This window comes from Tursiops truncatus, chromosome 3 (assembly GCF_011762595.2).
Source record: "Tursiops truncatus isolate mTurTru1 chromosome 3, mTurTru1.mat.Y, whole genome shotgun sequence".
Lineage (NCBI taxonomy): Eukaryota > Metazoa > Chordata > Mammalia > Artiodactyla > Delphinidae > Tursiops > Tursiops truncatus.
Genome location: NC_047036.1, coordinates 59,623,921 through 59,651,476, shown reverse-complemented (window position 1 = coordinate 59,651,476; position 27,556 = coordinate 59,623,921). Strand labels below are relative to the sequence as shown.

At 41.1% G+C, this 27,556-nt stretch overlaps 1 protein-coding gene across 1 annotated transcript in view; it reads right to left on the bottom strand.

The window, feature by feature from the left end:
• SV2C (synaptic vesicle glycoprotein 2C) overlaps positions 1–27,556 on the bottom strand; it is a 242,809-nt gene that overhangs the window by 154,401 nt on the left and 60,852 nt on the right. The window contains exon 2 of the mRNA XM_019929228.3: positions 26,628–27,308. Coding sequence (XP_019784787.2) covers positions 26,628–27,207 — 580 coding nt within the window. The 5' untranslated portion in view covers positions 27,208–27,308. The remainder of the gene's footprint in view (positions 1–26,627; positions 27,309–27,556) is intronic.

The window sequence follows — 27,556 nt, the reverse complement described above, 5'->3', positions numbered from 1 at the left end:
TCTAAAAGAGCTATATTTTTTACTCTCCTCCCCCATATTTTATGTTTTTGATGTCACATTTTATATCTTCATGTTTATCACTTAATTGTTTATTGTAGTTATAGTTGCTTTTACAATTTTTTGTCTTTTAATTTTTGTACCAGCTTATTTATGTGGTTGATCCTCAGCCCTTACTATGTATTTGCATTTCCTAATGGCATTTTTTTCCCTTTTCTATAGATTCTTACATGTTTTCCACTTAGAGAAGACCCTTTAACGTTTCTTTTCAGGTGGTTTAGTACTGATTAACTCTTTTAGTTTTTGTTGTCTGAGAAGTTCTTTATTGTTTCTTCGATTCTCTAAATGACCATCTTGCTAGGTAGAGTATCCTAAGTTTCAGGTTTTTCCCTTTCATCACTTTAAATATATCGTGCCGCTCCCTTCTGACCTGCAAAATTTCTGCAGAAATATCAGCTGATAGCCTTATGAGGATTCCCTTGTATATGACTTTGTTTTTCTCTTGCTGCCTTTAGAATTCTCTCTTTAACTTTTATCATTTTAATTATGACATGTCTTGGTGCGGGTGTGTTCAAGTTCATCTTGTTTGTGACCTTCTGTGCTTCCTGTACCTGGATATCTGTTTCCTTCTTTAGTTTTGAGAACTTTTCAGCCATAATTTCTTTAAATACATTTTCAATCCCTTTCTCTCCCTCTTCTCCTTCTGGGACCGCTGTAATGTGAATATTGGTTCTCCCAGACATCTCTGAAATTGTTCTCATTTAAAAAAAAATTTTATTTTCCGTTCAGATTGAATCATTTCCATTATTCTATCTTGCACATAATTCATGGATTCTTTCTTCTGTATCAGTTAGTCTGCTATTCATTTTTTCTAGTCCGTTTTTTATTTTAGTTATTGAATTCTTTATTTCTGATTGCGTCTTTTTTATATTTTCTACTTTCTTGTTAAAATTCTCAGTGTTTATCTACTATTTTCCCTAATTCAGTTAATAGTCCTATTACTAATTCTTTGAATTCTTTAACTGGTAAGTTGTTTATTTCTGTTTCATTATTTCTTCAGGGATTTTCACTTGCTCTTTCAATTGAGACCAGTTCCTCTGCCTTTTCATTTCAACTTTCTCTGCCTCTATGAATTTAGGTGAAATAGTTACCTACTGCATCCTTAAAGGGGCATCCTTATATGGGAGTATCCCTATACAGATGGCCTGTGCCGATGCCTTTGGTAGGAAAGCTGGATTTGACATGGACTCAAGTCACATCTTTCATCAAGGTGTGCTGGCAGCTATCTCCTTGGTAGTGGGTGGGGCTGGAGATAGAGAGGCTAGAGCTGGCACCAGGTATGAAGCAGGTCTTCTCTGCACAGTGGACATCACTTCTCTGTCAGGGGCAGGGTCTGATTCCAAGTTGCTGGAACGGAAGCCCTGAGGATTGGGCCACCCTGGCTTTGTTCCCTTCAAGTGTGTGCTTTCCCTTCTCCTATCACTGGGACCCTTGCCCTAGAGAGGAAGGAATGCTGAAGCAAGGAGCGTGCCGTGCAAGCTCTCCACTCATGTTGGCCACAAAAAGAGGTCCAAGCTGTATCCAGTGTGCTGCATGTACAGGTGCCAGCAACTGTTTCCCTCGTTCTGCTCAAATACAGCTTCAGTCCAAGTCCTCTTTGCCCCTCACAGCCTCTGTAACCCCTGCAGCTGCGGAGCTGCACTGCAGGGCAGGCAGGGCCCATGTATACTCTGTGTATATTGGGTCATGAGCTGTGGTGGACTGGCCATGTCAGAGTTCTAGCCTGATTTTGAGGTGCTGTTTGAGTGTCAACAATGGCCCCTGCCACCCCACCCACATGCCACTGCCATCCCAGGACCAAATCACCTTTGCGTCCCATGGCTAACCTTCTCACTGGCTGTGGCAGGCCTGGATCCAGTGCTGCACTGCAGCATGGAGTAGTGAGGCTGGATTGTTTGCTCAGCTCAGGTTGGGATGTGCACCAAAGTGGTCACGGGAAACCTGACAGCCACTGAAGCAGTCTCTAACCACCCTCTCTGCCGTTGGAGACAAGTCAGCACATGTGTCCTCCTCATCAGTGAAGTCCAGGCTTTCCACAGCCCTACTGTTAGTCCCCATGGTCCTCCAACCAGCCATGAGGATTTGCCTACCCTGTGTAGGAATCCAGGACTAGGGTGCCCAATCTCTGGTTCAAACCACTCACTCCCCAGGGTGGGTCTCTGCCTGTATAATCTCCCTTTAACTCTGAGTCCTCTCTCAGGGGCACAGGTTCCAACCTGATCGCTTTCTTCCCTTCTTACCCAATTACATGTGGATCTTTCTTACAGCCTTGGTTGTATAAGCGTCTTTCTGCCAGTTTCCAGTTAATTTTTAGTGAGAATTTTTCAATACATGGAGATGTATTGATATATTAGATACGTTTGTGGGGGTTGGTGAGTTCCACATCCTCCTACTCCACCATCTTGATCAATCTCTAGAGTTTTTTATATATTCGGGATACAAGTCTCTTACCAGATAAATGACTTGAAAATACTTCATCCCAATTTATAGGTTCTTTTCACTTTTGTGATGGTGTGCTCTGAAACACAGACTTTTAAATTTTGATAAATCTAATTTATTATTTTTTTCTTTTACTGCTTGTTTTGGTGCCAAATCTAAGAATTCTCTGTCAAATCAAAGGTCAGGAAGGTTTCATATTTTTGTAAGAGTTCTATAGTTTAGCTCTTACATTAAAGTCTTGGATCCATTTTGGTTTTACCTTTGTATATGGCATGAGGTAAAGGTCACATCATTCTTTTCCAGGCAGCTATCCAGTTGTCCCAGCACCATTTGTTGAAAAGACTATTCTTTCCACATTGGATGGTCTTGGCACCCTTGTTGAAAATCAGTTAACCGTAAATATATGCTTATTTGCAGACTCTGAATTCTATTTTACTGATACGTACATTTAACTTTGTGCCAGTACCTTACAATCTTGATCACCATTGCTTTGTAGTAAGTTTTAAAATTGGAAAGTGTAAGTCCTCCTAGATTTTAAATAATAGTTCATTCATTAATTTGTTGTTCTTTTCAAGATTGTTTGGATATTCTGGGTCCCTTGAAATTCCATATGAACTTTAGAATTGGTGTGCGAATTTCTATAGGGAAGCCCGCTGGGATCTTGATAGTGAGTTTGTGGATTTTGTAGATCAATTTGGGGAGTATTACCATCTTTTATTGTCTTCCAATTCATGAACATGGGATTTTTTTTCCATTTATTTAGGTCTTCTTTCTTGTTTTTTTGGCTTTGGTTTTGGTTTTGAGGGTGTAAGTTTTACACTTGTTGATTTAATTTCTTCCTAAGTATTTTATTCTTTTGGTGCAATTATATAAACAGAATTGTTTTCTGAATGTCATTTTCAGATTGTTATAGCTAGCATCTAAAAATAAAATTAATTTTAGTATATTAATCCTGAAACCTTGCTGCTATAGGTTGAATTGTGTCCCCCTAAAAAGATATGTTGAATTTCAAACCTCTAGTACCTCGGAATGTGAGTTTAATTAGAAATAGGGTCATTGCAGATGTACTTAGTTAATATGAGGTCATACTGGTAGGTCCTTGATTCAATATGACTCATGTCATTTTAAGAAGAGGAGAGATTCATACAGGATGAAGATGGCCATGTGCTGCTTGAGTCAGAGATTGAAGTGATGCATTTACAAACTAAGGAACATCAAGGATTGCCAACAAGCACCAGAAACTAGAAGAGGCGAGGAAGGATTCTACTTGGTATCTCAGAGGAACTGCCAACACCTTGATTTTGGACTTCTAGCCTCCATAACTGTGAGAAAATATATTTCTATTGTTTTAAGCCACTCGGTCTGTGGCGCTTTGCTACAGTAGCCCTAGGGAACTAATATACTTGCTGAATTTGCTTAATAGTTTTAATAGCATTTTAGTAGAGTCTTTAAGATTTTCTACATATGAGATCATGTAATTTGTGAATAGTTTTACTTCTTTTCCAATCTGGATGCCTTTTATTTCTTTTTCTAATTCAACTGCCCTAGCTAGAAGCTCCAGTATAACATTCTAAAATGTAACAATTATAAAAATGTTGGGTTTGTTATACATGAAATATATATAACAACATCACAAAATGGGGGAAGGGAATAGAGCTATATATAGGAGTAACATTTCTATATCTCACTGGAATTAAGTTGGTGTAAATCTAAAGCTAATTCTAGGACAAATTACCAAAACTGACTCAAGAAGAAACAGGTAGCATGGTTAGATCTGTAAGAAATAAAGATATTGAATTAGTAATGCAAAAAACTACCCACAAAGAAGAATCCGGGCCCAGATGGTTTCACTGCTGAATTCTACCAAACATTTAAAGAAGAATTTTGTTTCTGTGAGGATGAATTTGTTTTGTAAAGAAAATTTTTTGTTATGAAACTGAGATTCTATCCACTATCATTTTCATAGTCCAATACAGCTTTGTTCCACGCATGTCCTTTGTGCTGTTATCCGCAAATATGTTACATTTCTATAAATTATCGGCCTGACATTATATTACATATACATAGTTTTATACAATTGCTTTTTAAATAAGTTTAGAGAAGAAAGAAAAGATATATGCATTCATACTATCTTTTGTAATTACTTTTACCAGTGCTCTTTTGTTTTCCTCACGTGGACTGAAATTACTGAGTGAGGTCAGTTGCTTTCAGCCTGAAGAATTTCATTTACTATTCCTTGTAAGGCAGCTCTGTTATCAACAAATCCTCTCTCTGTTTTTGTTTATCTAGGACTACCATTATTTTGCTTTTATTTTTGAAAGATAGCTTTGCTGGATATAAGATTTTTGGTTAGCAGGGTTTTGTTTTGTTTTGTTTTTTCCCTTTATGTACTTTGATAATGTTGTTCTACTGTCTATGGCCTCCATTGTTTCCAATAAGAAGTCAGCTGTCAATCTGGATGTTGTCTTTTTATTGAGTCTGACAATCTCTGCCTTTTGATTGTATTTTTTAATTCATAAATATTTAATGTCATAGATATAGCTAAATTTACATTTCCTATTTTGCTTTTTGTTTTCTATCTCTCATGTCTTTTCTCCCCTATATTTCACCTTCATTACTTTCTTTTGCATTAAGTTAATATATTCTAATAAAACTTTTAAATTTCTTTAATGATTTCCCACTACATTTTTTGAATTGTTTTCTTAGTGATTGCTCTCACAGTTATGGAGGCTAGAAGTGAGTCATTTTTCTTTTGTTGCTTTCAAGATTTTCTCCTTGTCAAATATTTGCAAATTATATATCTGATAAAGGGTCAATATCCAAATTATATAAGGAGCTCCTACAACTCAAGAGCACCCCCCAAATGATTAAAATTGGGTAAAAGACTTGAGTAGACATTTCTCTGTAAAGACATACAAATGGCCAACAGGTACATGAAAAGATGCTTAACATCATTAATCATCAGGGCAAGGCAAATCAAAACCATAATGAGATTATCACCTCACATGTGGTAGGACGGCTAGTATCAAAAAACCAAAAGATAACAAACGCTAGTGAGAATGTGGAGAAAAGGAAACCCTACAGCCATAATGGAAAACATAATGGAATTTCCTCAAAAAATTAAAAATAGAACTATCATATGATCCAGCAATCCCCCCTCTGGGTATATACCCCAAAGAACAGAAATCAGTATCTCTAAGAGATATCTGCATGCCCATGTTCATTGCAGCATTATTTATAATACAAGAGGAAACAACCTAAATGTCCACTGACAGGTGAATGAATTTTTAAAATGTGGTATACACATACAATGTAATATTATACAGCCTTAAAGAGGAAGAAAAGCCTGCCATTTGCTTCAACATGGATGAACTTGAAAGACACTATGCTAAGTGAAATAAGCCAGATGCAGAAGAACAAATCCTACATGATTCCACTTATATCAGGAATAAAATACTCAAACTCATAGAAGCAGAGAGTAGATTAGTGGTTAAGAGCAGCTGGGGTGAAGGGAATTGGGGATGTGTTAATCAAAGGGTACATAGTTTCAGTTATGCAAGATGGATAAGTCCTAGAGATCTACTACACAGCACGGTGCATATAGTAAATGATATTGTATGGCATACTTAAAAATTTGCTAAGGCAGAGTTTGTCGGTGATGGGGAGGTGAATTTACTAGTACTGTTTCAGTACCAGGTGCTTTTCATACATTGTCTCTAATTCTCACAGCAACTCTCTAAGGTGACATTTTGTACTAACAACTGGCTGTAAGCTACTTGCACTTGACTGGTACAAGGACAGAAGAAACATTTCAGGGCACCTAAGGTTAGCTTTAAGAAGTCCATGACTACTAGCAAGTCACTAAAACAGTTTGAAAGGCTTCACCCCACTGATTCTTGTCTGCCTACTGACACCGCCAGATCAGGAACAGAGGATGAGAAGCTCTGGAAAAGTGATGATCACAGTTAAAAAGAAAAAAGAAAAGAATCTGCAAGATAAAGATACTATTTACTTTCTCTTTCCAGACTAGTAAACTGAAGCTCAGAGAGTTTAAGAAACATGCCCAAAGTCACACAACTCCTAAATGTCAGGTGTAGGATTCAAATCCAGCTCTACCTTGAAGGCTTTGTTCATCTTGTGCTTCTTCCTTTACATCCTAACAGAAATATAAAACCAGACATTTGAAGACACGTGTCTGGAAATCATCAGCAAAGTCTAGGGTTGCTTCTATTAAATCTTTCTAGTCCCACCTTTCAGAGTGCTAACTGTTCCTTCCATTGAATCTCCATGCTAGAGCATCTGTAACCAATATGTCTGTCTCCCTCTCTAGGCTGTAAGTGTCCAAAAGCAAGGACCGCGTCTTTGCAGCTCCAGCACCTGGTCTGGAACCTGGCACATAGGAGTCAATCCATGTGCTGAGAGGAAGCTTAGGGAAAGAGGCCTTGCAGAGGAATTCCTCTCAGGCTCCAAAGTGGGGGAAGTGCTGGGGTCCTCTACCAAAGAGGAGCATCTCAGGATGCCCCAGGGGTCAGAGGAAGTACCCTCCCCACCTTGAGGAGAACCTGGCAATCCCCTGGCCTTTCCTGGGCTTCGCAGTGGTCCAGCCAGGATGAGCTTCCATGTCACAACCATAGAATTTATTTCTCTCTAAGGGGGGAAAACTGCATCTCTGGGGGAACAATACATTGCCTTGTGACTCTGAGAAAATACGATCTGTGATCCCATACACCGTAAGATGTGCAGTAGGAGTCTGCAGGGGCCACCATCACATGACTGTTAACTGCATCTCTGCCGAGGTCCCTACATTATAAATATAGTGTGCCCAATGAGGGGAGGGGGGAAGGGGACAGGAAGCTTCTTTACTGATCCAGCAGGAACCTAGTGGGTAAATTTGTGGTGTGTGGTCTTAGAGGATCCTCTGACTGAGTCAGTTCACCGCTAGGGAGTGGTCAACTGGTAGCTGCTTTTCCCCGTCTGCACACCTGCCCTGAGCAATTCTGTACCATTTTATCATTGCTATTTGACTGCTTAAATGGGACCATTATGGCAAAGTTCATTTTACTCTTAAATCCAGAGGTACCAGTAACGGATGCAGTTTTCAATTTGGAAAAATAAACAAAATGAGATAGCAGCAGCTAACCCAGTCTGCTTCTGGTTTGCCAATTTATCTCCTATAGATATTCCGGATGTGATTATTAGCACGTGCTGACGCAGAAGTACGAGATAACGGCTCCAAATCCGCAACTATTCCTTTGCAGAAGATGAGTAATAGTTTTTCAGCTGCTCCAGTCTATGGTGTAATTATGTTATTAGCAGTATTATCCAAAACAAATATACCATAGTGCCTTATGACCAATTTTTTTTAACACTGATTTGTTTCCTTCCCTTTAAAAATATACATTAAAACTCCATTTAGCAGTTACCCTGATGTCTGTCCTTTCCACTCTCGGGAACGGTTTTCTCACTGCCACGGCCAAAGTCCTTTTCTCAGTTAGTTATGACCACCTCTTCTGCCCTTGGCCTCCAGGCAAGAGACTTTTCCTATCATTCAAACAATTTATTTTATGACTTTTCTCCTCTCCCCTCCTAAGCATTCACAAAAGGTCTGTGTTAGCCCCCCTCCCCCCTCATGCTATCCCCTCCAAAACTCACTTGTCTCCTGTGGGCTCTGCATCTCTGTTCAAAGATGTCTTCAGTGCCCATGTCTAGGGCTAGTTTCCCCATCAAGCCTCAGAACCCACTTCCAAATGCCTTCCTGGCCAGTTTCTCCTGAGCAGCTTGGTTGGCTTCTCAAACTCAACAGAAATTCACTGGGTACCATTTACCGCCAGGCTCTGTGCTACGTGCTACGGGTGGTCTGTGAACGAGACACTCAGTTCTTGTGCTTATAGTACAAGTAACTAAACTAATTTTCCTTCCTCCCACTCACCAATCCCAGAGCTCCAATTTCTGTTTAAGGCACTGCCCCAAACACAACACCTGGCCATGAAGCCTCAGTACCATACGATATGTTCCTCGTCCCTGCTCCCATGGTTAGTCGGTTGTGAAGGTTCCAGAATCCTCTGGGAAACAGCCTCTCCCCTCTAGTCCCTCTGCCATCACCCACAGTCAGGCCCTTGACACCTATTGTCTGGACAGTTCAAATGCATCTTAGCCGCTCCTCTCCAATCCAGTCCCAACGCCCAGTCTCCTAAGCGAGAGTTCGCACCAGATCACTTCTCTGCTAACACATCCACTGCTCCCCACCTGCACCAGAAGAAACTCCCGGAAACCTCTTCATGAACAGGTAGGTCCCCAGCCACCTTTCCAACTGCTCACCTCTGTGCATGTTCCACTTCAACAAAACTGAACAACATTTGACTCCCAATACTCGGTCTAAGATCTCCTCGCCTTTGTGCTTTTGCTCAGCCTATTCTCTCTCCCAGAAACAGCCTTTCTCCACCTGCATCTCTGCAAGCCCAAATTCTACCCACAATTCCAAGCCTGGCTCCAATACCACAGTCTCCTGAAGACCTTTTCCAATCCGTGCCTCCCTCAAACAGAATTCATCTCTCCGTCCTCTGGTTCCCGTATCACTTTGGTGACAAGTGTCTTGTGCCCTGGGTTTCGTCTGGTTGAGCTTTGTATTTGCCATGATGCAGAGCACAGTGCGGTGTCTTTAGACTCAGTGAGAATCTGATGAATGAATGGATGAGTCCCTGCTAGTCTTCTTTCTGGGTGAGAACGGCTAAGCTTTGAAAGGTGGCATTCCACAAAGACATCTCTAATCTATTGATTGGAATAATAAATAATTAAATAAATAGATACAGGGTTCTGAGAAGCCAACCACATCACATATATAATCTGCCTCTACTCCGGTGTATATGTTTATGGATGAATTGATTCCCACAGCAGGATTTCCTTTTGTCCGTGTTAGCAGTTTGGCTAACTCTTTTAGCTTTCAATCAGTTCTTCTGACACAGTAGTATTTTTAATATTTCTGACTTAACTAGATTCTGCTGAGACAACTAAGCTACTCTCAGAAAAGCCATTAAATTTCATGTAGATAGGAGGGGAAAAAACCCTGCAGTCACATTATAGTTTTACCACCATGACTCTGGCACTGCAAAATTATTTCTACAAAGCAGAGTCACACTGTGCCCTGCACATCTGGGTTCCATTCTGGGATGCAGAGCTGTAAATGTGGTTAGGGACTGTGACGCCCCCCACTGTGTAGGAGAAGGACCAGCCTAAAGAAGCCAAATACCCCTTTTTGTGGAGGAAAAAACAACTGTGCCTCCTTCAGCTTTCGATAAAACATTTAGTCTTTGGAAAAAAAAAAAAAATCCTTCCTCAAAAATGGCACGTAATGCTCCCTTGTCTATGGATGTTACTGTATATTAATGAATAAGGAAATCAGTCCCATTTACATGGACCCCTTCCATTGTTTGAAATCATAATATCATTTAGAACCTTTCTATCATAACTGTTAGGGATGCTGCTGCTTCTTGGCTGGGGGGCCTAAGACAGGGCTGCTCAGTGAGGGGTTTGAAACTAGCAGTGCCAGCATCACCTGGGAGCTTGTTAGCATAAAAGGATCTCAGACCCCACTCCAGGTCTGCTCTATCAACACCTGTCTCCTCCGGTGACTTGTCTGCACTTTTATGTCTGAGAAGCACTGGTCAAAATCACAGTGTTTCTGAAACTTCCCTTTGAGTAAGAATTACTTGTAGTGCTTATACAACATATACAGTTTCCAAGGGTCATCCCATAGCACTGATGCAGAAAGTCTGGGATCAGATATAATTTTGGTTAAATGAGATAATGAAATTAATGTGACGTAGGTGAGGCCTGACACACAGAAGGCAAAGAACAAACTCTAAGCCCTCCTGTCATCACCACTACAGGTAGGGTTGCCAGATTTAGCAAATAAAGCCACATGATGCCCAGTTAAATTTGAATTTCAGGTAAGCATATAATTTATATACGTAAGTATATACCAAATATTGCATGAGACATACTTATATTAAAATATGATTTCTTTGTTATTTATCTCAAATTCAAATTTAACTGGCCATTCGGTATCCCTAACTACACTTGACTTCGGAATATCTGGGGCAGGGGAGTTGGTGGTAGATATGACTGGAAAAATAGATTAGGCCCAGACTGTGGAGAGCTTGAATGCCATTCTAAGGAGTTTAAATCAATCTATACTTAACATTTTTGAGCAGGGACATGATGTGACCCAAGCCCTCCACCCCCTACTGCTAGGAATGATCAGAAGACAAGGCAAGTGGGCTACAGGGACAAGAATCTCCATCCCAAAGACCCTTTAGGAAGGGAAACCAGGGGATCGTAGTCATAGCTAGTGATCATGTCATGAAGAATACAGAAGTTAAGAATTCCAAAATCTTAAATTTATTTTGTATTCATTCTAAACTCTTAAATTATTTATTTATACCCTGCCCTGACCCATAAAAATAATTTAAACCAGCTGCTTGACTCTTCTTTTTGAAGGAATAGCTGGTGCACAGCTGAGCCCTAGCCTTATTTACAGAGAGCTATTTGCAATTGGAGAGAAAAGATATCTAGTAACCCAACAAAAGCCAAATTTCCAATGTCCTTCCAATGCCTACTCTGTCAGAACCCAGAATTTGGTTTCTGGACGTTCCAAATACCTGGTGCAAAGCTCAGTTGTAAAATCAATCAATTCTCCCAATCACAGTCTATTTGCTCTTATTTCCCATAATTCTTTTTCTTAATTGAAGTATAGTTAATTTACAATGTTGTGTTAGTTTCAAATGTATAGCAAAGTGATTCGGTTATACATATATATATATATATATATATATATATATATATATTCTTTTCCAGATTTTTTCCATTATAGGTTATTACAAGATATTGAATATAGTTCCCTGTGCTATATAGTTGGTCCTTGTCATTTAGCTATTTTATATATAGTAGTTTGTATCTGTTAATCCCAAATTCCTAATTTATCTCTCTCCTGGCCACCCTAACCCCTTTGGTATCCATAAATTTGTTTTCCATGTCTGTGAGTCTATTTCTGTTTTGTAAATAATTTGTATCTTTTTTTTTAGATTCCACATATGAGTGATATCACATGATATTTGTCTTTCTCTCTCTGACTTACTTCACTGAATATGATACTCTCCAGGTCCATCCATATTGCTGCACATGGCATTACTTCATTCTTTTTTATGGCCAACTAACACATAATTCTTAATAACCTCGCTATCTAGCTTCCTAATCCACAGCACAGAAACATCAGGAGATGAATTAAAGACAGATAAAATGGCAACAGTGACAGGGTAACAGAAGGGAGTAAATAAAAAACAAAGTATAAAGAATAAAAACGAACATCCTGTATCATCAGGAAGCATTTAAATGATATATGATAAATTTAGATATCATGTAAAACACTTTGATTTCCATTTTAAAAAACAGGTTTAAACACGAAGCGCTTTGATTTTTGAAGAGGTAAGCTTTGTACCAGGTATTTGGAATGTCCAGAAGAGGTAAGCTATTTTATTTACCAAAAATAAACACCTCACTTCTCAAAAAAGTTACATAAGTGAAGCGACACTTTTTAATCTAATGATTATGTATCTGACTCCAGGTGAACTAAAAATTGCCCCCAGAATGTTTTAGGTTTTGTTTGTTTCTGAGTTTTAAGTAGCCTAGTTGACCCACCCCAAATCCCTCCCTACATTCTTAAGTATTTCCCAGGAGGCTCAACAGAAATTCAGCAGCCCAGAATATTCTTACATGAGAGGCCATTACAGCCAACTCCATGCCAGAATTTCTCAGGAATCCCTCAGGAAAAAAGCTACAGGGCGCAGCTGCTACTGACAAAGAATGGGGGGCCCATTAGGCCCTGATTCCTGTGAAGCTGCAAGAATCATGGCAGGAAAAGCTGTTCTGTTATTGCATTTTTTAAAAAAGTCTTTATTGAATTTGTTACAATATTGCTTCTTTTTTATGTTTTTCGGCTGCGAGGCATGTGGGATCTTAGCTCCCCGACCAGGGATCGAACCGGCACTCCCTGCATTGGAAGGCGAAGTCTTAGCCACTGGACCGCCAGGGCTGTTATTGCCTGTTACTGCATTTTTATCTGTATAGCACTCACGGCCAGTTCCAGCATCTCCTCAAACACAGGAGACAGGTGAACTCCATCTATCTCTGAGGATGACTGGGCACACCTCCAAATGACTTCTTTCCTCCTGTTTTCTTTTTTTCCCTTTTTGTATTGTGTTAAAATTTATATAACATACGATTTGCCATTTTAACTATGTTTAAGTGTACACCTCGGTGGCATTAACTACATTCACGATGCCATGCAGCCATCACCACCACCTGTTTCCAAACTCTTTCGTCACTCCAAACAGAAACTCTGTAACCATTAACCGTTATCTCCCCATTCCCCTCTCCTTGTAGCACCTGGTAATTCCAATCTACTTCCTGTCTCTATGAACTGGCCGATTCTAGATAATTCATATAAGTGGAATCACACAATCTTTTGTCCTTTTGTGACTGGCTTATTTACCTAGCATGTTTTCAAGGTTCATCCATGTTGTGGCATGTATCAGAACTTAATTCTTTTTCTTCTTAAAATTTCTTTTTTGGCTTACTTTTTACGTGGTTTTTCTTGTTTTATTTTTTCTTATCATCCAATTTCTTTATCATCCTTCCTTCCAATTTTGGACATCACTAACCACCAAGCAGCTTCCTCCTGTCCATCCATTTCCTGCTTTAACATAACAAGGGGGAGATGCTGACTCCACCTTAAGGTGGAATCTTCTTTACACATTAGTTCGATCACTGTCAGGAAGCATGGGGCTGGAGAGACAGTAGCCTTGCTTCTCACAGAGGGTGTAACACAATGTGTTCTCATGGTCCACCTGAATTCCTAGGAGAAGATTTCTTCATGTGGTGGAAGTATCTTTGCTACGCCAACCTGAATGAGCCTACAGAAGCCAAGGATGGTCCCTGAGTGCTGGGAGGAAGGTTCAAACAGAAGGCCACAGAGGTAAATTAGATTCTTGAATCTGGAGGTGAAAGCACCCTCCCCAATCCTCTCCCAAATATGCCCATGTCCTGCTCTCCCCCTCCTGACAATGGTACATCTCCCAGGAGGGGAGGAGAGCTCCCTTGGGTAGATTTGATTTTATGTAGTCGTTGGGAAGGGTAAAAGGACCCCGTGCTAAAATCTTGCTTGGGAGCTTAAACTTGACCTCTTACCATCAGTTCTCTCCTCTCTCTGATGGGCATGTTATGTTCATATTAACTGTGCCGTTATGTCACATGGTGTCAGCATTTTCGCAGAAAAGGGGGCACACAGATTTCATTCTCACTTTGCTTCACACAAATCCCTCCCAAGGCCTAAGATAGTCTTGGTAATGATTTTACTTAAAACTACTTTTTCTCTTCTCTTTGGACATTGTAAATACCTAAATTTAAATACCAAAAGCTATCGGGAACATAATTTATTTTGTGTATTGATCTTTGGTAATTCAAACGCTACAGAAATATTCCCCAAATGCCTTTTTCTCCGAAAAACAACAACAAATCTTTGTCTCTTAGAAGAAAGCTGTGCTCCAGCACTTACTTCAAAGCACCTTATTAACGTACCACACGAGGCAGAGCAGTTCCAACTTTCACATTTTCCCAACTTCACCAAGTGCACACTGAATGCTAAGCAGCCCCTTGAACTTCCCCTCTGCGAGCTTGAGCCTATGCTAGGTACCTAAGCAGAACTCCTCTCCCAGGCACTAACTGACGGTGCTATGGAGATGCCCTGCAAAAGTGCCTGAGGTGAGGCTCAGTCCTGCTCTCTGTGAGCGCTTCCCCGGGCCTCAGGAGAGAAGCTGCTCTCCTTCCCTCCCTTTCCACGATGTGGCTGGGCCGACGTGATGGTACAGATGGGCTCTGACCACTCTACCAAGCCCCCGCCTGGCCACAGTGCAGGGTGGGGGGCTCTTACATGTGGGCGAGAACTCCCTCATCAGTGGTATAACTAGCAGGTCCACCGTCCTAAAGCAGAGCCTTCTCTCTTTCTTTTAATGGTAATTATATCGATGTCAGTTATTGAGGATAATGGTGCAAAGTTTCCAGAGGAGACTGCGTGAACGCAAACCTGAGACAGGCAGACAAAGTGGGCAAAGCATGAAGCCCGTTGCATGCTCGATTCCCCAACGCCCAAGGGAACCCCATCCTGTCCTCCATGCAAGGACCCTCCTTTGGGGGCTGAAGGGCGGCACGTCTTTGATATGCCCACTCCCCTAATTTTTGCTCTGCTCCTTGCCCTTGAGATGCCAGAAACACAGGTTAGTGCTGGAAGGAAAACCTAGCTATGATCATGATCAGATGAGATCTGGAAATTCCCCCCCATCCCCCCGGCCCCCAGCCCCCATGTCCTGGGGTTCTGGGCCTCAGAGCTTCCCAGATCTCCACCCAGAGTCTCCGGAGCACCAGCCTGTCTCCAAAGGATGCAAAGAGGAGGCTATGCTCTCTCTCTCAGCTCAACACAGCGGGCAGGCCAGTGACTCCACAGAAGCCAAGCACCTCCCAGTCCTGCTGAGCCAAACGCAAGCCCCAGGTGGACGGGACTCGACCACACTGTTGAAGGGGTTTCCACCCCATTCCTTTGAGAGAAACCTCCTGGTGTCAGATTTTGGAATGAATGAAATAGGAACCTTAAGACAAGGAAACCTATGATTGATGGAAGTTGTAAATGTCGTTTCCTGTTTGTTTTTTTTTCCAAAAAAATAAACCTCAGCAACTTCTTGGCCACCAATACACACATGCTCTCTGGTTAGGAGTGGGACTGACGCCCCTGATGGAAGCATTTTTCATAGCCCTAAGTCCATGCTAGGTCCAGTCTCTCCAACTCTACCGTTCTGAGGCATTAAAAGGCAGTCCCTCATTTCTCAACATTTCCCAAATATTTTAAGCTAGTTTGACAGTTTGACACATGATGTGCTAAAATAAACGTCCTACTAATCTGAGTGTGCTTAAAATCCAACAACTGTAACTGCTATGTGAACGTCTATAGAGTTATATTTGCACTTTTTTATTTTTTAAAATAAATTTATTCATTTATTCTTTTGGCTGCGTTGGGTCTTCGTTGCTGCTCGCGGGCTTTCTCTAGTTGTGGGGAGCGGGGGCTACTCTTCGTTGCGGTGCGTGGGCTTCTCATTGCGGTGACTTCTCTCTTTTTTCATTCATTCATTCATTCATTCATTTACTTATTGACTTACTCATTATTTTTGACTACATTGGGTTTTTGTTGTTGCACACAGGTTTTCTCTAGTTGCCACGAGTGGGTCTACTCTTTGTTATGGTGCGCGGGCTTCTCATCGCAGTGGCTTCTCTTGTTGCGGAGCACGGGCTCTAGGCGCGTGGGCTTCGTACTTGCAGCACGTGGGCTCAGTAGTGGTGGCTCGTGGGCTCTAGAGTGCAGGCTCAGTAGTTGTGGCGCACAGGCTTAGTTGCTCCGTGGCATGTGGGATCTTCCCAGGCCAGGGCTCAGACCCATGTCCCCTGCATTGGCAGGTGAATTCTTAACCACTGTGCCACCAGGGACGTCCCTATATTTGCACTTTAGTTATACTTTCCCCTTGATCATTTTTACTCCTTTGAATATTCTGAATCTGCCCTAAGTTCTTGGAGGGGTAAGACCATGGTTTCTTATCTCCCTTCTCCTTTGTATCTCCTGAGGTTCCTCACTACCTAATGTTGATCCCCAAGTAACAGAGCCTCCAGGCGCAAAAGGCACCTCTGTGTGACTGAGAAAAGGTGCTCATCTGGGTGGATGAATGACAAAAGGAACCTCTTTGGAGTAGAAGAATTAGAAAGTCAACCCTTCCTCCAGGCAGGTGGAAACAGCCCCAGCCTGGGTGAGTGGCTTGGTGAGTAGAGGAGGGCTGGATTCCAGCCCCTTCATCACCAGCCTGGTGTCTTTGTGCAGGTCACAACCTGCACAACTGTACATGGCAGCCCCACAAATTAAGCTGGCTATGGAAAGTACTTTCATTAGGATTTGCAACAGTTTTCTCAGCTGTCAGCTTCTCTTTTTCCAGACTCTGTCTTGAGAGTAAAAAAATAAATTTAATGGTAGAAATAAGCATATTCCAATATTGAGAAATATTTGCTCATTCCTAATATGCACAAGAAGACTGCATTTTTTTTCATTGTGGTAAAGTATTCATAAAATTTATCATCTTCACCATCTTTAACAGAGAGATGTGAAAATAATTTAAGGAACATTACATTTTATTTTTAAGCAAATTCCTTACATTTAAAATTTTTAATTGGAAGAAGTCATTGTTTGCCGATCATTTTGTATTTGATTACAGACCTTAGTTTTGAAATTGAAGGTAAGAACAATAACCAAGGACCTCTTTTACTCTTCCTCTCACAACCTTAAAGACCAATAAGAAATTTCAAAGTGTAAGATAAGAATGTCAGTTTGCAAATACGTGGGTTGGGAATACGTACATCAGCAATTCATCAGACTAATGCTTCAAGATGAATGTAATCAAATCGTTTCCTACTCTCTGAAGCATTCTACAGAAAACTTAAGTCCTATAAAAGCCCTTGTTATGTGAGAATATTGAGACATTAGATTTCCCATGAAAAGGTGCAGTTGCATCTTGGTGTTTAGAATTCAAACCTACAGTCTGTATTATTTGTATTTGGCTTGATCCAGTTATTGGATGATTCACAATTCTGACTGCCTTATTTAAACCAAAGTCCACAATTAACAGATTCCCTAATCCGATGACACATCACCAAGTTCTCCAGTGTCTTCACTGTGAGTGCCAGACTGAATTAGGATATGTAAAGCCAGTACTCCCAGTGGATCAGAATCCTCACCCAGGAATAATCTAGGACATAGCGATATAGGGACTCAGGATGCAAGAATCAGCCTTCAGGTTCAAAGCTGTATTGTGGGAAATCCCCCTGGGACCAACCGGGTGACAGAGGGCATGTACTATCACGCTTTCACAGTCCCAGAACGTACTTATTGGTGAGTTTCAGGAATGCAACACAGAGTTTCTGTTCACTCCTCTCCTGTAGACTCCTTGGATGGAGGAATCTTTTCAGGTTACTTAGTCCGACTCCATTCGGATGTCAGAAACCTCTCTTTTCCCAGAAGCATGTGAAAGACCCAAGGGAATAAGACACAGGAGTATAATGGCAATGAATTATTGAGTCTTCTTTTCCCATTTGCAATAATGAATCCAAATAAGGTTTTGTTAGTTTTGGTGGAAGGATGTTCTCTCTGAGTCAATAATAAGTTTTTAATTCCAGTTAGGATCACTATGACAGCAAGAGGCTAAACAGAGCCAGAGGGCGCACTCACAACAGAGATCAAACCTCCCTCCAAGATACAGAGGCAGACGTAGAGAACAATGGGATTGGGCAGGCTGCAGAGCTGCTGATCCTGAAACCTGCAGCGTACACTTTTAGGGTACAAAGCTACAGGTTTTAAGAGCACACCTAGATGCCAAACGATTAAAATCTTAGAATAAAGCTAAAAGAGGAAAAACTCTGCATCACTCTTTGTTACCAGCTTGGATATATGCTGGTCCCCTGGCAGCACTGGGCAGGGGTGATACACACCTGGAAAGATGCTAAGTACAGAGGGAGGAAGTCACTGCACTTTGCTGGCAGTCTAGTGGTAAACCACTGTCAGTGGGACTTAAAAAAGGGGATCTCAGAAACGTGAAGTTTTTTTCCCCCCACAAATACAGACATCTAGATATAAAGCAGCTAGAAATCCCAGCAAACTTGTTCTTGTTTTGTTAATAGCTAAAGGAATAAGGGACCATATGGAGGGATGGAGAAAGAAATTAGGTTTGAGTTCAAGTCATATCCATCCAGCCCAGCCTTCAAGGAAACTACCCTTTCTATAAGTGGTAAATGAAAACTAAAGAGAGAGAGAGAGAGAGAGAGAGAGAGAGAGAATTCTGTATGTTCTAAGGAATTCCACACCATCCAAATAAAAACTATAAAAAGAGGTTAAAAGACATGCTTAAAGGCTTACCAGAGATCTTTTTTTTTCTGTTTTATTTACTATCGTATCTCTAGAGTTTAAAACAGTGCTTGTCACATAGTAGGTGATGTAAAAGACCCAAGGAAATAAGACCCAGGAATATAATGGCAATAAATTATTGAGTCTTCTTTAATTTTAATTCTTTTTTTCAAAAAATTTTTGTTGAATGAACACTACAGTTGTCCATGGGAGATAAAGGAATGCCAAAGAGTCTGCCTTGAAATGATTGATAGCAAAATATTGAGTAAAGTGAAAATCACTGCTCCATTCCTAGCCAGAAATATATCATAAACTCACAAAAATCTGTATTTATTCTAGAATTATTTAGAAATATTTAAAAAACTTTCAAGAGCTTCCAAACATGAAAAAAAAAGGTCAAGTAAAATTCCATACATACAAATATACTCTTCTTAATGCTTTAAATGTTCTTGGTCTAGCTCTGCTTTTGCCCAATATGCCAATCAAATCTAGCCATTATTGTAGATGTTTTAAAGGAAAACTAGTATGTACGGCAGATGGGATATTTCTCTGGGAAACCCAGGTGATGACCCAAGTAGGCCTCCCAGGGTGATGGCTACTTCCTCCCAATCCTGGTCTGGGCCTTGGTTCTACGTGTTCAGAAACCGGACATGGCAGCACACCAAGGAGAGATCTGTCTCTCAGAAGCAGACTCCCAATAGTCAACCTCACCATAGACTGATGGAAAAAGCCCAGTTAGTAAAAGCAAAAAACCACAGAATTGCCAAGAAGACTGGCATCCTTTGGGAAGCACATTCCTGATGGGCAAATTCTAGAGAGCTAAACTTGAAGTCTTCATGTTACTTTGGAGCATAGAGTTAGAACCAGAGGTCTTAGCTACAGGATTCATACCTTCACGAACTCTAGGCCAACACTGCCTAATGCAGCCTTCACTACAATAGGAATACATGTAGCCCTCAAACCAGACAGGTTAAATCCTTTGGTCAGGAGACCCCAACCCCAAGCAGCATTTAGAAGGGCATTGCCAACATCTGTATCTATGACTTTCCCTTTTGTGTTCCTCCATTACTGTTGAATTCCCATTCAAAACAACACATTTTAATTTAGATATGTCTATACCTTCAATGGGGTCTTAAAGTGTTAATGATCTCAAAGACTGTCATTCATTCATTCAACAAATATTTGTTGAGATCCTACCATGTACCAGGCACTGATCTGGGCAGGGAGAATACAATAGTGAATAACACACAAAACCCCCTGGTCCCAAGGGGCTTACATTCCTTCTCTTTAACTTCTGCTACTCTGCCTCTTTAAGATGACTTTGCACTACGGGCTGATTGTATAGGTTAATTCTCCAAGGCAGTCAAATCTCTCACTTGTGATTGCTGCCATTATGTGCTTCCTATAAATACAAAAAGCAGGTGGTATCTTCTATTAGGGTTTTAGAAAAGGGAGAAAGATGTGTACGTTCATCAGGTGATTACACCACTGGAGTCCAGAAACAAAAAGTGAATTTCTAGGTCATTGCTTGAGATACCAGAGTGACACAGTCTTGCCAATCATTGAGAGCCTTGTATTTTTCCAGGAGCAAACTCGATCAAGAGGATTTTAAATAAAAATATTAGACAACTGGAAAAGAGCGTGGGATTAGAAGTTGTTCTATATGCGTGTGTTCTATAGTCTGTCTCAGCTAATACCTAGCCACGGACTAGGCAAGTCACCCGAACTCCCTAGGTCTCCTACCCTCATCTTTAAGACAACAGGGTTTGCCTCCATCACTAAGGCACCAACACCTGGAATATACCATGATCTCCCCTGATAACAGGAACCAAGCCTTATTCATCTCAGTTTCCTTACAGGGCCTTGGGCCATGCCGCATACATAATGACCACCCCATAAATACTGCTTTATCAAACACTGAACCTACTGTAATACCAGTGCGGCAGCTGAAGTCACTGATATTCCAGAAGATACCTTTAAAAATTGTGTTGTTGCTGTTTGGCTATGGAATCCTTTATTCACATAAACTGCAGAAGTAGGAGATGAATCTGAGTCTGCTCTGGTGATGCAGGTCCCATCACCACTCCCTCCCCTACTCCATCTATCTCCAAAGAGGGCTACACAGAACCAAAGTGTCTAAATGAACATATACATCAAATTTAAAAGTGTCCCCATGCAGGTGAATTTATTTCTGGCTATCAGATATTTGGGGGCCAAAACATTCTCCAACACCTTGCTAAACTGACAGGTACCTTCATTTGGCCATTTTCTGCCTTCTGTTTAGCTATGTTCTCCATGGTTCGCCTCCCTCTTCAGACTCCCTCGTCTATCCTCTGGTCCTGACTACTCTCCTACCCATCAGAGCAACACCCTCCAAATGGACCTCATCAGTATCCCCACGTGCTCTGTCTTCTCTGTCTTCAATCTCAGTTGCCCATAGCAATGCTCGCCCAGCCTCTCAAGCCCAACCCCTTGGATGTCATCCTCAATTCTCTACTTACCATCTTTCTCATTCACCAAATCCTGCCATGTCTCTTTTAGAAACATTTCCCTATTCTTACCCTGTTAACTGATTTAGTTCAAGAGTCTACTATTTTTTGCCTGCACTTTCTTGTTAGCCTCCTAACTGACTTTCACGCCTCTAACAGTTATTATAGCAACTATCATTTATTAGGGTTTTCTACATATTAGGTACTTTGCTAAAAGCTATACACACATTCTCTCATTTGATCCTCCCAATCTAATTGAGTATCCTTATTCCCGGTGTACAGATGTGAGGCACAGAGAAATGTCCATTACTTGCAAATCATCACACGTAAAGTAAGTAGCAGAGACTTAGATTTCATGTCCATTTGACTTTATAAGACTCTTTCCCATCTAATTCACTTCCCACACTGCTGCCAGAGGTGGTTCTCTAAACTACAGGTCTGATGATGCCATCTTGCATACTACAGAATAAAACCCAACCCCCTTGTCTTGGTATTAAGGTCTTTCACAATTTGTCCCAGAACTTGACCTTGTCTGCCCCAACAAGATCTGCCTGTCATGGCGAACTCCCCACAATCCCCCACAAAGTTCAGATCCTTTGACAACTTTAACATCTTCCTGGAATGCCATTCTCCCTCTTTTCTGCCTGGTGAACTCTTATTTATTCCTCAAAACGCTATTTAAATATCACTTCCTAGATTAATTTTTTACCACTTCCCAAAGGAATTCCTCTGTGATTCTACAGCATTGTGTTCAATAACTCTGTCATGGAAAAAACATAATGTACTTACATTGATCTCCACAAGGTACTTATACCACTGGAAAAAAAAGTTCCTGGATGACACAGATCACAATATACTCATCAGAATATCTCCTGATGTACCTTGCCAGGTATCTGGCTCACAGTTGGTGCTCAACTAATACTTATCGAATGAAATGGCCTTGCTATTTCCATTTTGCTTAACTCCTTTCACTTTTTTTTTTTTTTGCGGTATGCGGGCTTCTCACTGTTGTGGGCTCTCCCGCTGCGGAGCACAGGCTCCGGACGCGCAGGCTCAGCGGCCGTGTCTCACGGGCCCAGCCACTCCGCGGCATGCGGGATCTTCCCGGACCGGGGCACGAACCCGTGTCCCCTGCATCGGCAGGCGGACTCTCAACAACTGTGCCACCAGGGAAGCCCTCCTTTCACTTTTTAATCCTACAGTAATCTGGCTTTGTCCCAACTACACTACCAAAACTCATCCTGAAAATCACCGGGCCATGTGGAAATTAGGCATTATAGTTGATAAATGATAGAAGAAACACTTAGATGATGTTTAGTTATCATTGAGTTCAGGCTTAGTTCCCACTATGCTTTGGTTAAGGATATATTATGTTCCATCTATTTTGTACTAGTCAACACTTGGCCACGATCATGTTTTAATTCCTGAAAATTACTAAGCTTTGTGATCCCCATCCAGAAAGCAGGCAGACCAATAATGATCAGGCTTCCTGCTTCACTAGGTGGGTCTCAGGAGGAAACAGCCCCCTCAGAAGGAAGAGCACAAGGAAAGAGCAGCCAGCAAGGTGCTTGCTGGGCTCTGATGGGCGAGAGCTGCCTTGGGGCTGATACCGCCACACATCCTTCCTGCCTGGGGCTTTCCTTAGAACCCACCCTGCCCCGCTCAACGACTCTTAGAGGAACTAAGATGTGGTCAGAGAGGGCTCACTCGCACTGCATCAGCTGTGAGGCACAGCACTGGGAAGGGAGAATGCTTGATGCCTGTGCGACCCTGTGACAGGGGCTGGGAATCTGGAGGATGTACTGTCACTTCACTCGATACACAGACTCTTCCCTTAAAAAGACTTCCTAGCCCGGCACACCGTGTCTGTTTGAAGAACCATTAGTAGCAGCCAAAACCTTCTTAACATGCCAGGCCTGAGGAGCCCGTTTCAATCTTTACGACAAGACTGGGCAGCACCTAAGACTCGCACATCCCTTCCTTCTTCCAGCAACTTGCGGGCCTCCTCTCTCTCCTGGGTGCTTCTTTACAGCCTCCTTGAGGACATTTTCCTCACCACCAGTCCCACAAGCAGTACCTGGCAGGAAGCCGCCCTCTCCCTGGTTAAGGTCGTGGGCAGTTTCATCTGAAATGAGATGGCCCTCAAAATGCTCGGCACCTTAGCCCAAATGGGCAGTGGCCCACTGGGCGCTCTTCTTCGGTTGCTCGCCCCCCCAAATCTCAAAGTGATGAGCCTAAAACTAAACCTTTCTTCTTTCTCCCTCATGCTGAAACCTATACTCTGCATTACCTAACGTGATGGATTGCCTTCCTTTCAGAAACTGCCCTCTTCCTCCCCCTTCCAAACTAACCAATGACCAGATCCTTGCTGACTCGACCCCTGGACCAGCCCTCCAATCCACACCTTCCTTCCACTGCCTTAGTCAGGTCTGTACCCCTTACGTGGGCTCCCAGCCTGAAGTCTCTTTATTTACACTTCCCTTCTGGTTATTGATACTTGCTTCCTTGTCCTGGCGGTGTGCAGACATCTGTCGTTTCTCCGTGCTGAACTATGACTTCCTTGGATACACAAACCCTCTTTTGTTTTTGTTTTTTGTCCTGTTATCCCCTGTGGTAACATTGTGACTTGCACATAATAAATTCTCAGTAAACAGACTTTGGCAATAGAAAATGGATCATCTTAAAGGGATGGTACTTATGCCCCCAAAGGACAGCTCATTAGATAATTAATTAAATATTTGCTCTAACCTCTTCCCAGCCCGATTAACAATGTTACATATGCACACAGGCCATATGCACAGACACAGGCACACAAGGTATGCCCTTGACTACCTGGAAGTCAATCTTCTCGCAAACACAAAGAGAGGAGCTATCTCCCCCAAAATTAAAACATAAATTGGTTAGCATTTTTCATTCCTAGTTTTCCTTGAGGGAAATGACACAGTGCTTAGTGGCAAATGAGAAATTATTTTGCAAATTTATCTCCTCCCAAGGCTACCAAACATGGTTCATGCATCTTCCTCTCTTGCATTTTGATCCCACTGCTATGACTTAGTGTGGTAATTATATTACAAAGCTATTATCCGATGAAATGAAAACGGCAAAACAATTTACATGCTTGTCTAAAAAAGACTCCATTAGAATGTAATTATAAGTGAAATTACAACGGCAAATTAATTGAAATGCGAGTCTGGAAGGCACAGTTAGGAGACCATTAAAATGCTTCTGTGGAGGACTCCCAACATGGAGTGAAACCACACATTCCTGGGGCCACATTTTTAATTCACTAAAGCAGGCAACATTTACGAAGAGATGAAAATATCTGCGCTCCTATTGTTCCCCAGCATTATCTACACTTGTGCATGCCACCTGGGAGTGTGCAGCACCATCAGGGTTTATGGGTTTATGGGAAAGACTGACAGGAGCCCCGCATGTGATACTGCACTTCCATTCAGCACAGAGAAGATAAAGGGCAAGCTCAGCTTAGATTTTTCTGAAATGCTTCCAATACAAAAGCTAGGATCATAACATGAAAAGTTTGCTACTCTAAATTTAAGCCTGCAAGTACTGAATATTTGTGTAGATGTATTTCTAACTATCTGTCTTCTTAAAACATTCTGCTGATATATTCCATTAGCAAAATCATGATAAATATTTTGACTCCGAGGCTTACAGTGGGTAGACTTGCTCACCAAGGAAAAAACAATAAACATAATACAGTGCTGCGTATGAAACAGATATGCTGAAATGATCAATCTGATAAATAACTAAGGACCCTCCTCTGAACGATGATTTGCATTTTGATAGTTGAACACACAAATGAATCTAACAGCAAAAGCCATGCAATCAATATACGTCCCCACTCCCTCCCCTTCACCCCTCCTGGCTTCTACGGATCCATCTCTTCCAGGTACGAAATTAAAGAAACAAATGCCTAAGTGAGACAGAGAAAGACAAGTATCACATGATATCACTTATATGCAGAATCTAAAAAATTAATACAGATGAACTTATTTACAAAACAGAAACTCACAGACAGACTCACAGACTCACAGACATAGCAAACAAACTTACTGTCACCAAAGGAGAAAGGGGGGGAAGGGATGAATTAGGAGTTTGGGATGAAAATATACACACTACTATATATAAAATAGATATACAACAAGGACCTAATGTATAGCACAGGGAACTATACTCAATATTTTGTAATAACCTATAATGGAAAAGAATCTAAAAAAGATATATAGGTATAACAATCATTTCGCTGTATACCTGCAACTAACACATTGTAAATCAACTATATTTCAATAAAAATTTTTTTAAAATAAAATTTTATAATGAATATTTAAAAATAAAAAAAGAAACAAATGCTAGGAGTGGATCATATAAGAGAAACAAGATGTAAATCCTGTCTCATGCATGATTCTCTCTCTTATGTTGTCATAGAGCAGGTAAGTAGATGACATTTAATTTTTTTTACACAGAAAAATTCTCAGCATCAATAATTGTAACATTACTTAATAGAGTTACTAAACTACAAAAAGATTTGTATGCTTTGGTTTTTCAAACTTTAGTTTTAAAAAGTCCCTTGGAAACAGAGACACCAAGTATTCTTTCTTTCTTTCACAGACTCTGAAACACATAAAGGTTTAATATGCACATAAACATGTTCTCTGAGGTGAGCTGAGCAAAAGGGGTTTGAAAGGCCTCATGACTTAATGTACCAAGTGTTTGACGTGGACCTTAAGCTTTGGGGATAGTCTGCTGTGCGCATGTTTCTTGGCCTTCTTGTTTTCACTCCCATAGGCAAGTGGGAATGTTCACTACAGCTGTGTAACAATACGAACCTTGGGTGCATGGTAACTTTAAAACAAAAATCAAACCTGCTCTCTAGATATTTTATAGAGAGATCATATTATTTTAACACATATAACTTAAATATTAATATGATTTGAAATCGATTTTTAAGTCCTATGAGGAAAGGAAGTTTTTCCAGTGTAGGCAAAAAGGTACAAACTTGGAAAAGGAAAAAGTCATCTAGAGACAATTCTATAAGTAAAGGTAACTGAAAAAAGCCAACAAGCAAACATACACATAGATTATAGAAAAAATAAAAATTGTTAGAGTCCCGAAATTATTTAAACCATAATGTTATAGATAAATTTGAAATTTGATATCACATTAGTCAGAGTTTTATAGAATTAACCTCTGTATTTAGAAAAGTGTCAGATAAGTTTCATATAATGGCTTTGGAAGTTAATAAAGGAGAAACTAATGCAACATTTGTAATAGTGTAAGTTAAAATGTATTGCTCTAACTTACTTCAAAATGCATAAAAATAAAAGTGGGATTGATGGATAGATAGACAGATAGATGGATGGCTAGGTGATAAAGAAAATACAGTAAATCTTAACTAGAGAATCTGGGTGGTGGATATATATGGGCATCACTGTACCATTCTTTTGATTCCTCTGCATGTTTAAAATTTTTCAGGTGTTGGAAAAAATGCAGGGCTCCATACGAAAAGTATTTATTCTATTTGTTAACTGTCCTCAACAAATAAAGCAGTTTCAGAATGTGTCTCTCTGACATGATGCACTCACCTAGCCATCCGGATCCCGAATCTGGTATGCACAGGTCTGTCTCAGCGCTGGGCAAAACAAAGCCCACGACAAACACCTCCACACCATCTGCCATCAGGGCCATGCCCAGGACAAAGAAAAGGGCCCACTGGAAGCGGCCGTGACCACACTCTTGGATTATCAGCTCATACTGCTGGGCTAGCTCTTCCTCGTCAGCTCTCCTCTCTGATTCCAGCTCCTGGCGGTCCTTGTACTCATTGCCCTTGGGCTGCCCCACTGCCACAATGCTGTCTTTCCCTTGGTTCATGTTGGGGATGCCCTGATACTCCCCTTCGTAGATTTCATCATCTTCATCGTGACCCTCAGTTGCTTCACTGGAGCCTTCATCATCATTGGCCTCCCCATTATAGGTTTCTCCCGGTGGGTAATAGTCATCATCCTCTTCCTCGTCTTGGAACCGACTGTAGGACCTCTGGGTGTATTCGTCCTGGGCCCGGTCCACTGCTTGATTCACCTTCTTTACAGTCTGTTTCTTCACCTCTCTGGCAATGTCCTTGGCACCCTTCATCAGTGAAGTCCTATCCTTATAGGAGTCTTCCATCTTACCTCAACTGATGGCCAATGAGAAGATGGGAATTTTTCACAGACTCTGGTCAGTGGTTCGGTCCTGACAGCATCATCCACTTTGGGTTCAAAATGGAACTGCAAGAGAAGAAAAACCACAGAAGATATTTTTAATTTTTTTCCATGTCTTTTTCACCATCTAATTCTTGGTCTCTTTTCACTGGTCCCATAGACTAAGACACAGAATTCACTTTTCCTTTCTTTTGAGCACTCAGTTTGCTGGTTCTCTGCTCAAGTGAGACCAGAACTTGGAGTATTTAGGGTTTTTACTATTATTATTATTGTTTTTAAGGAACTCTGTCTCCTGGGTAAGTTTGCATAGAATG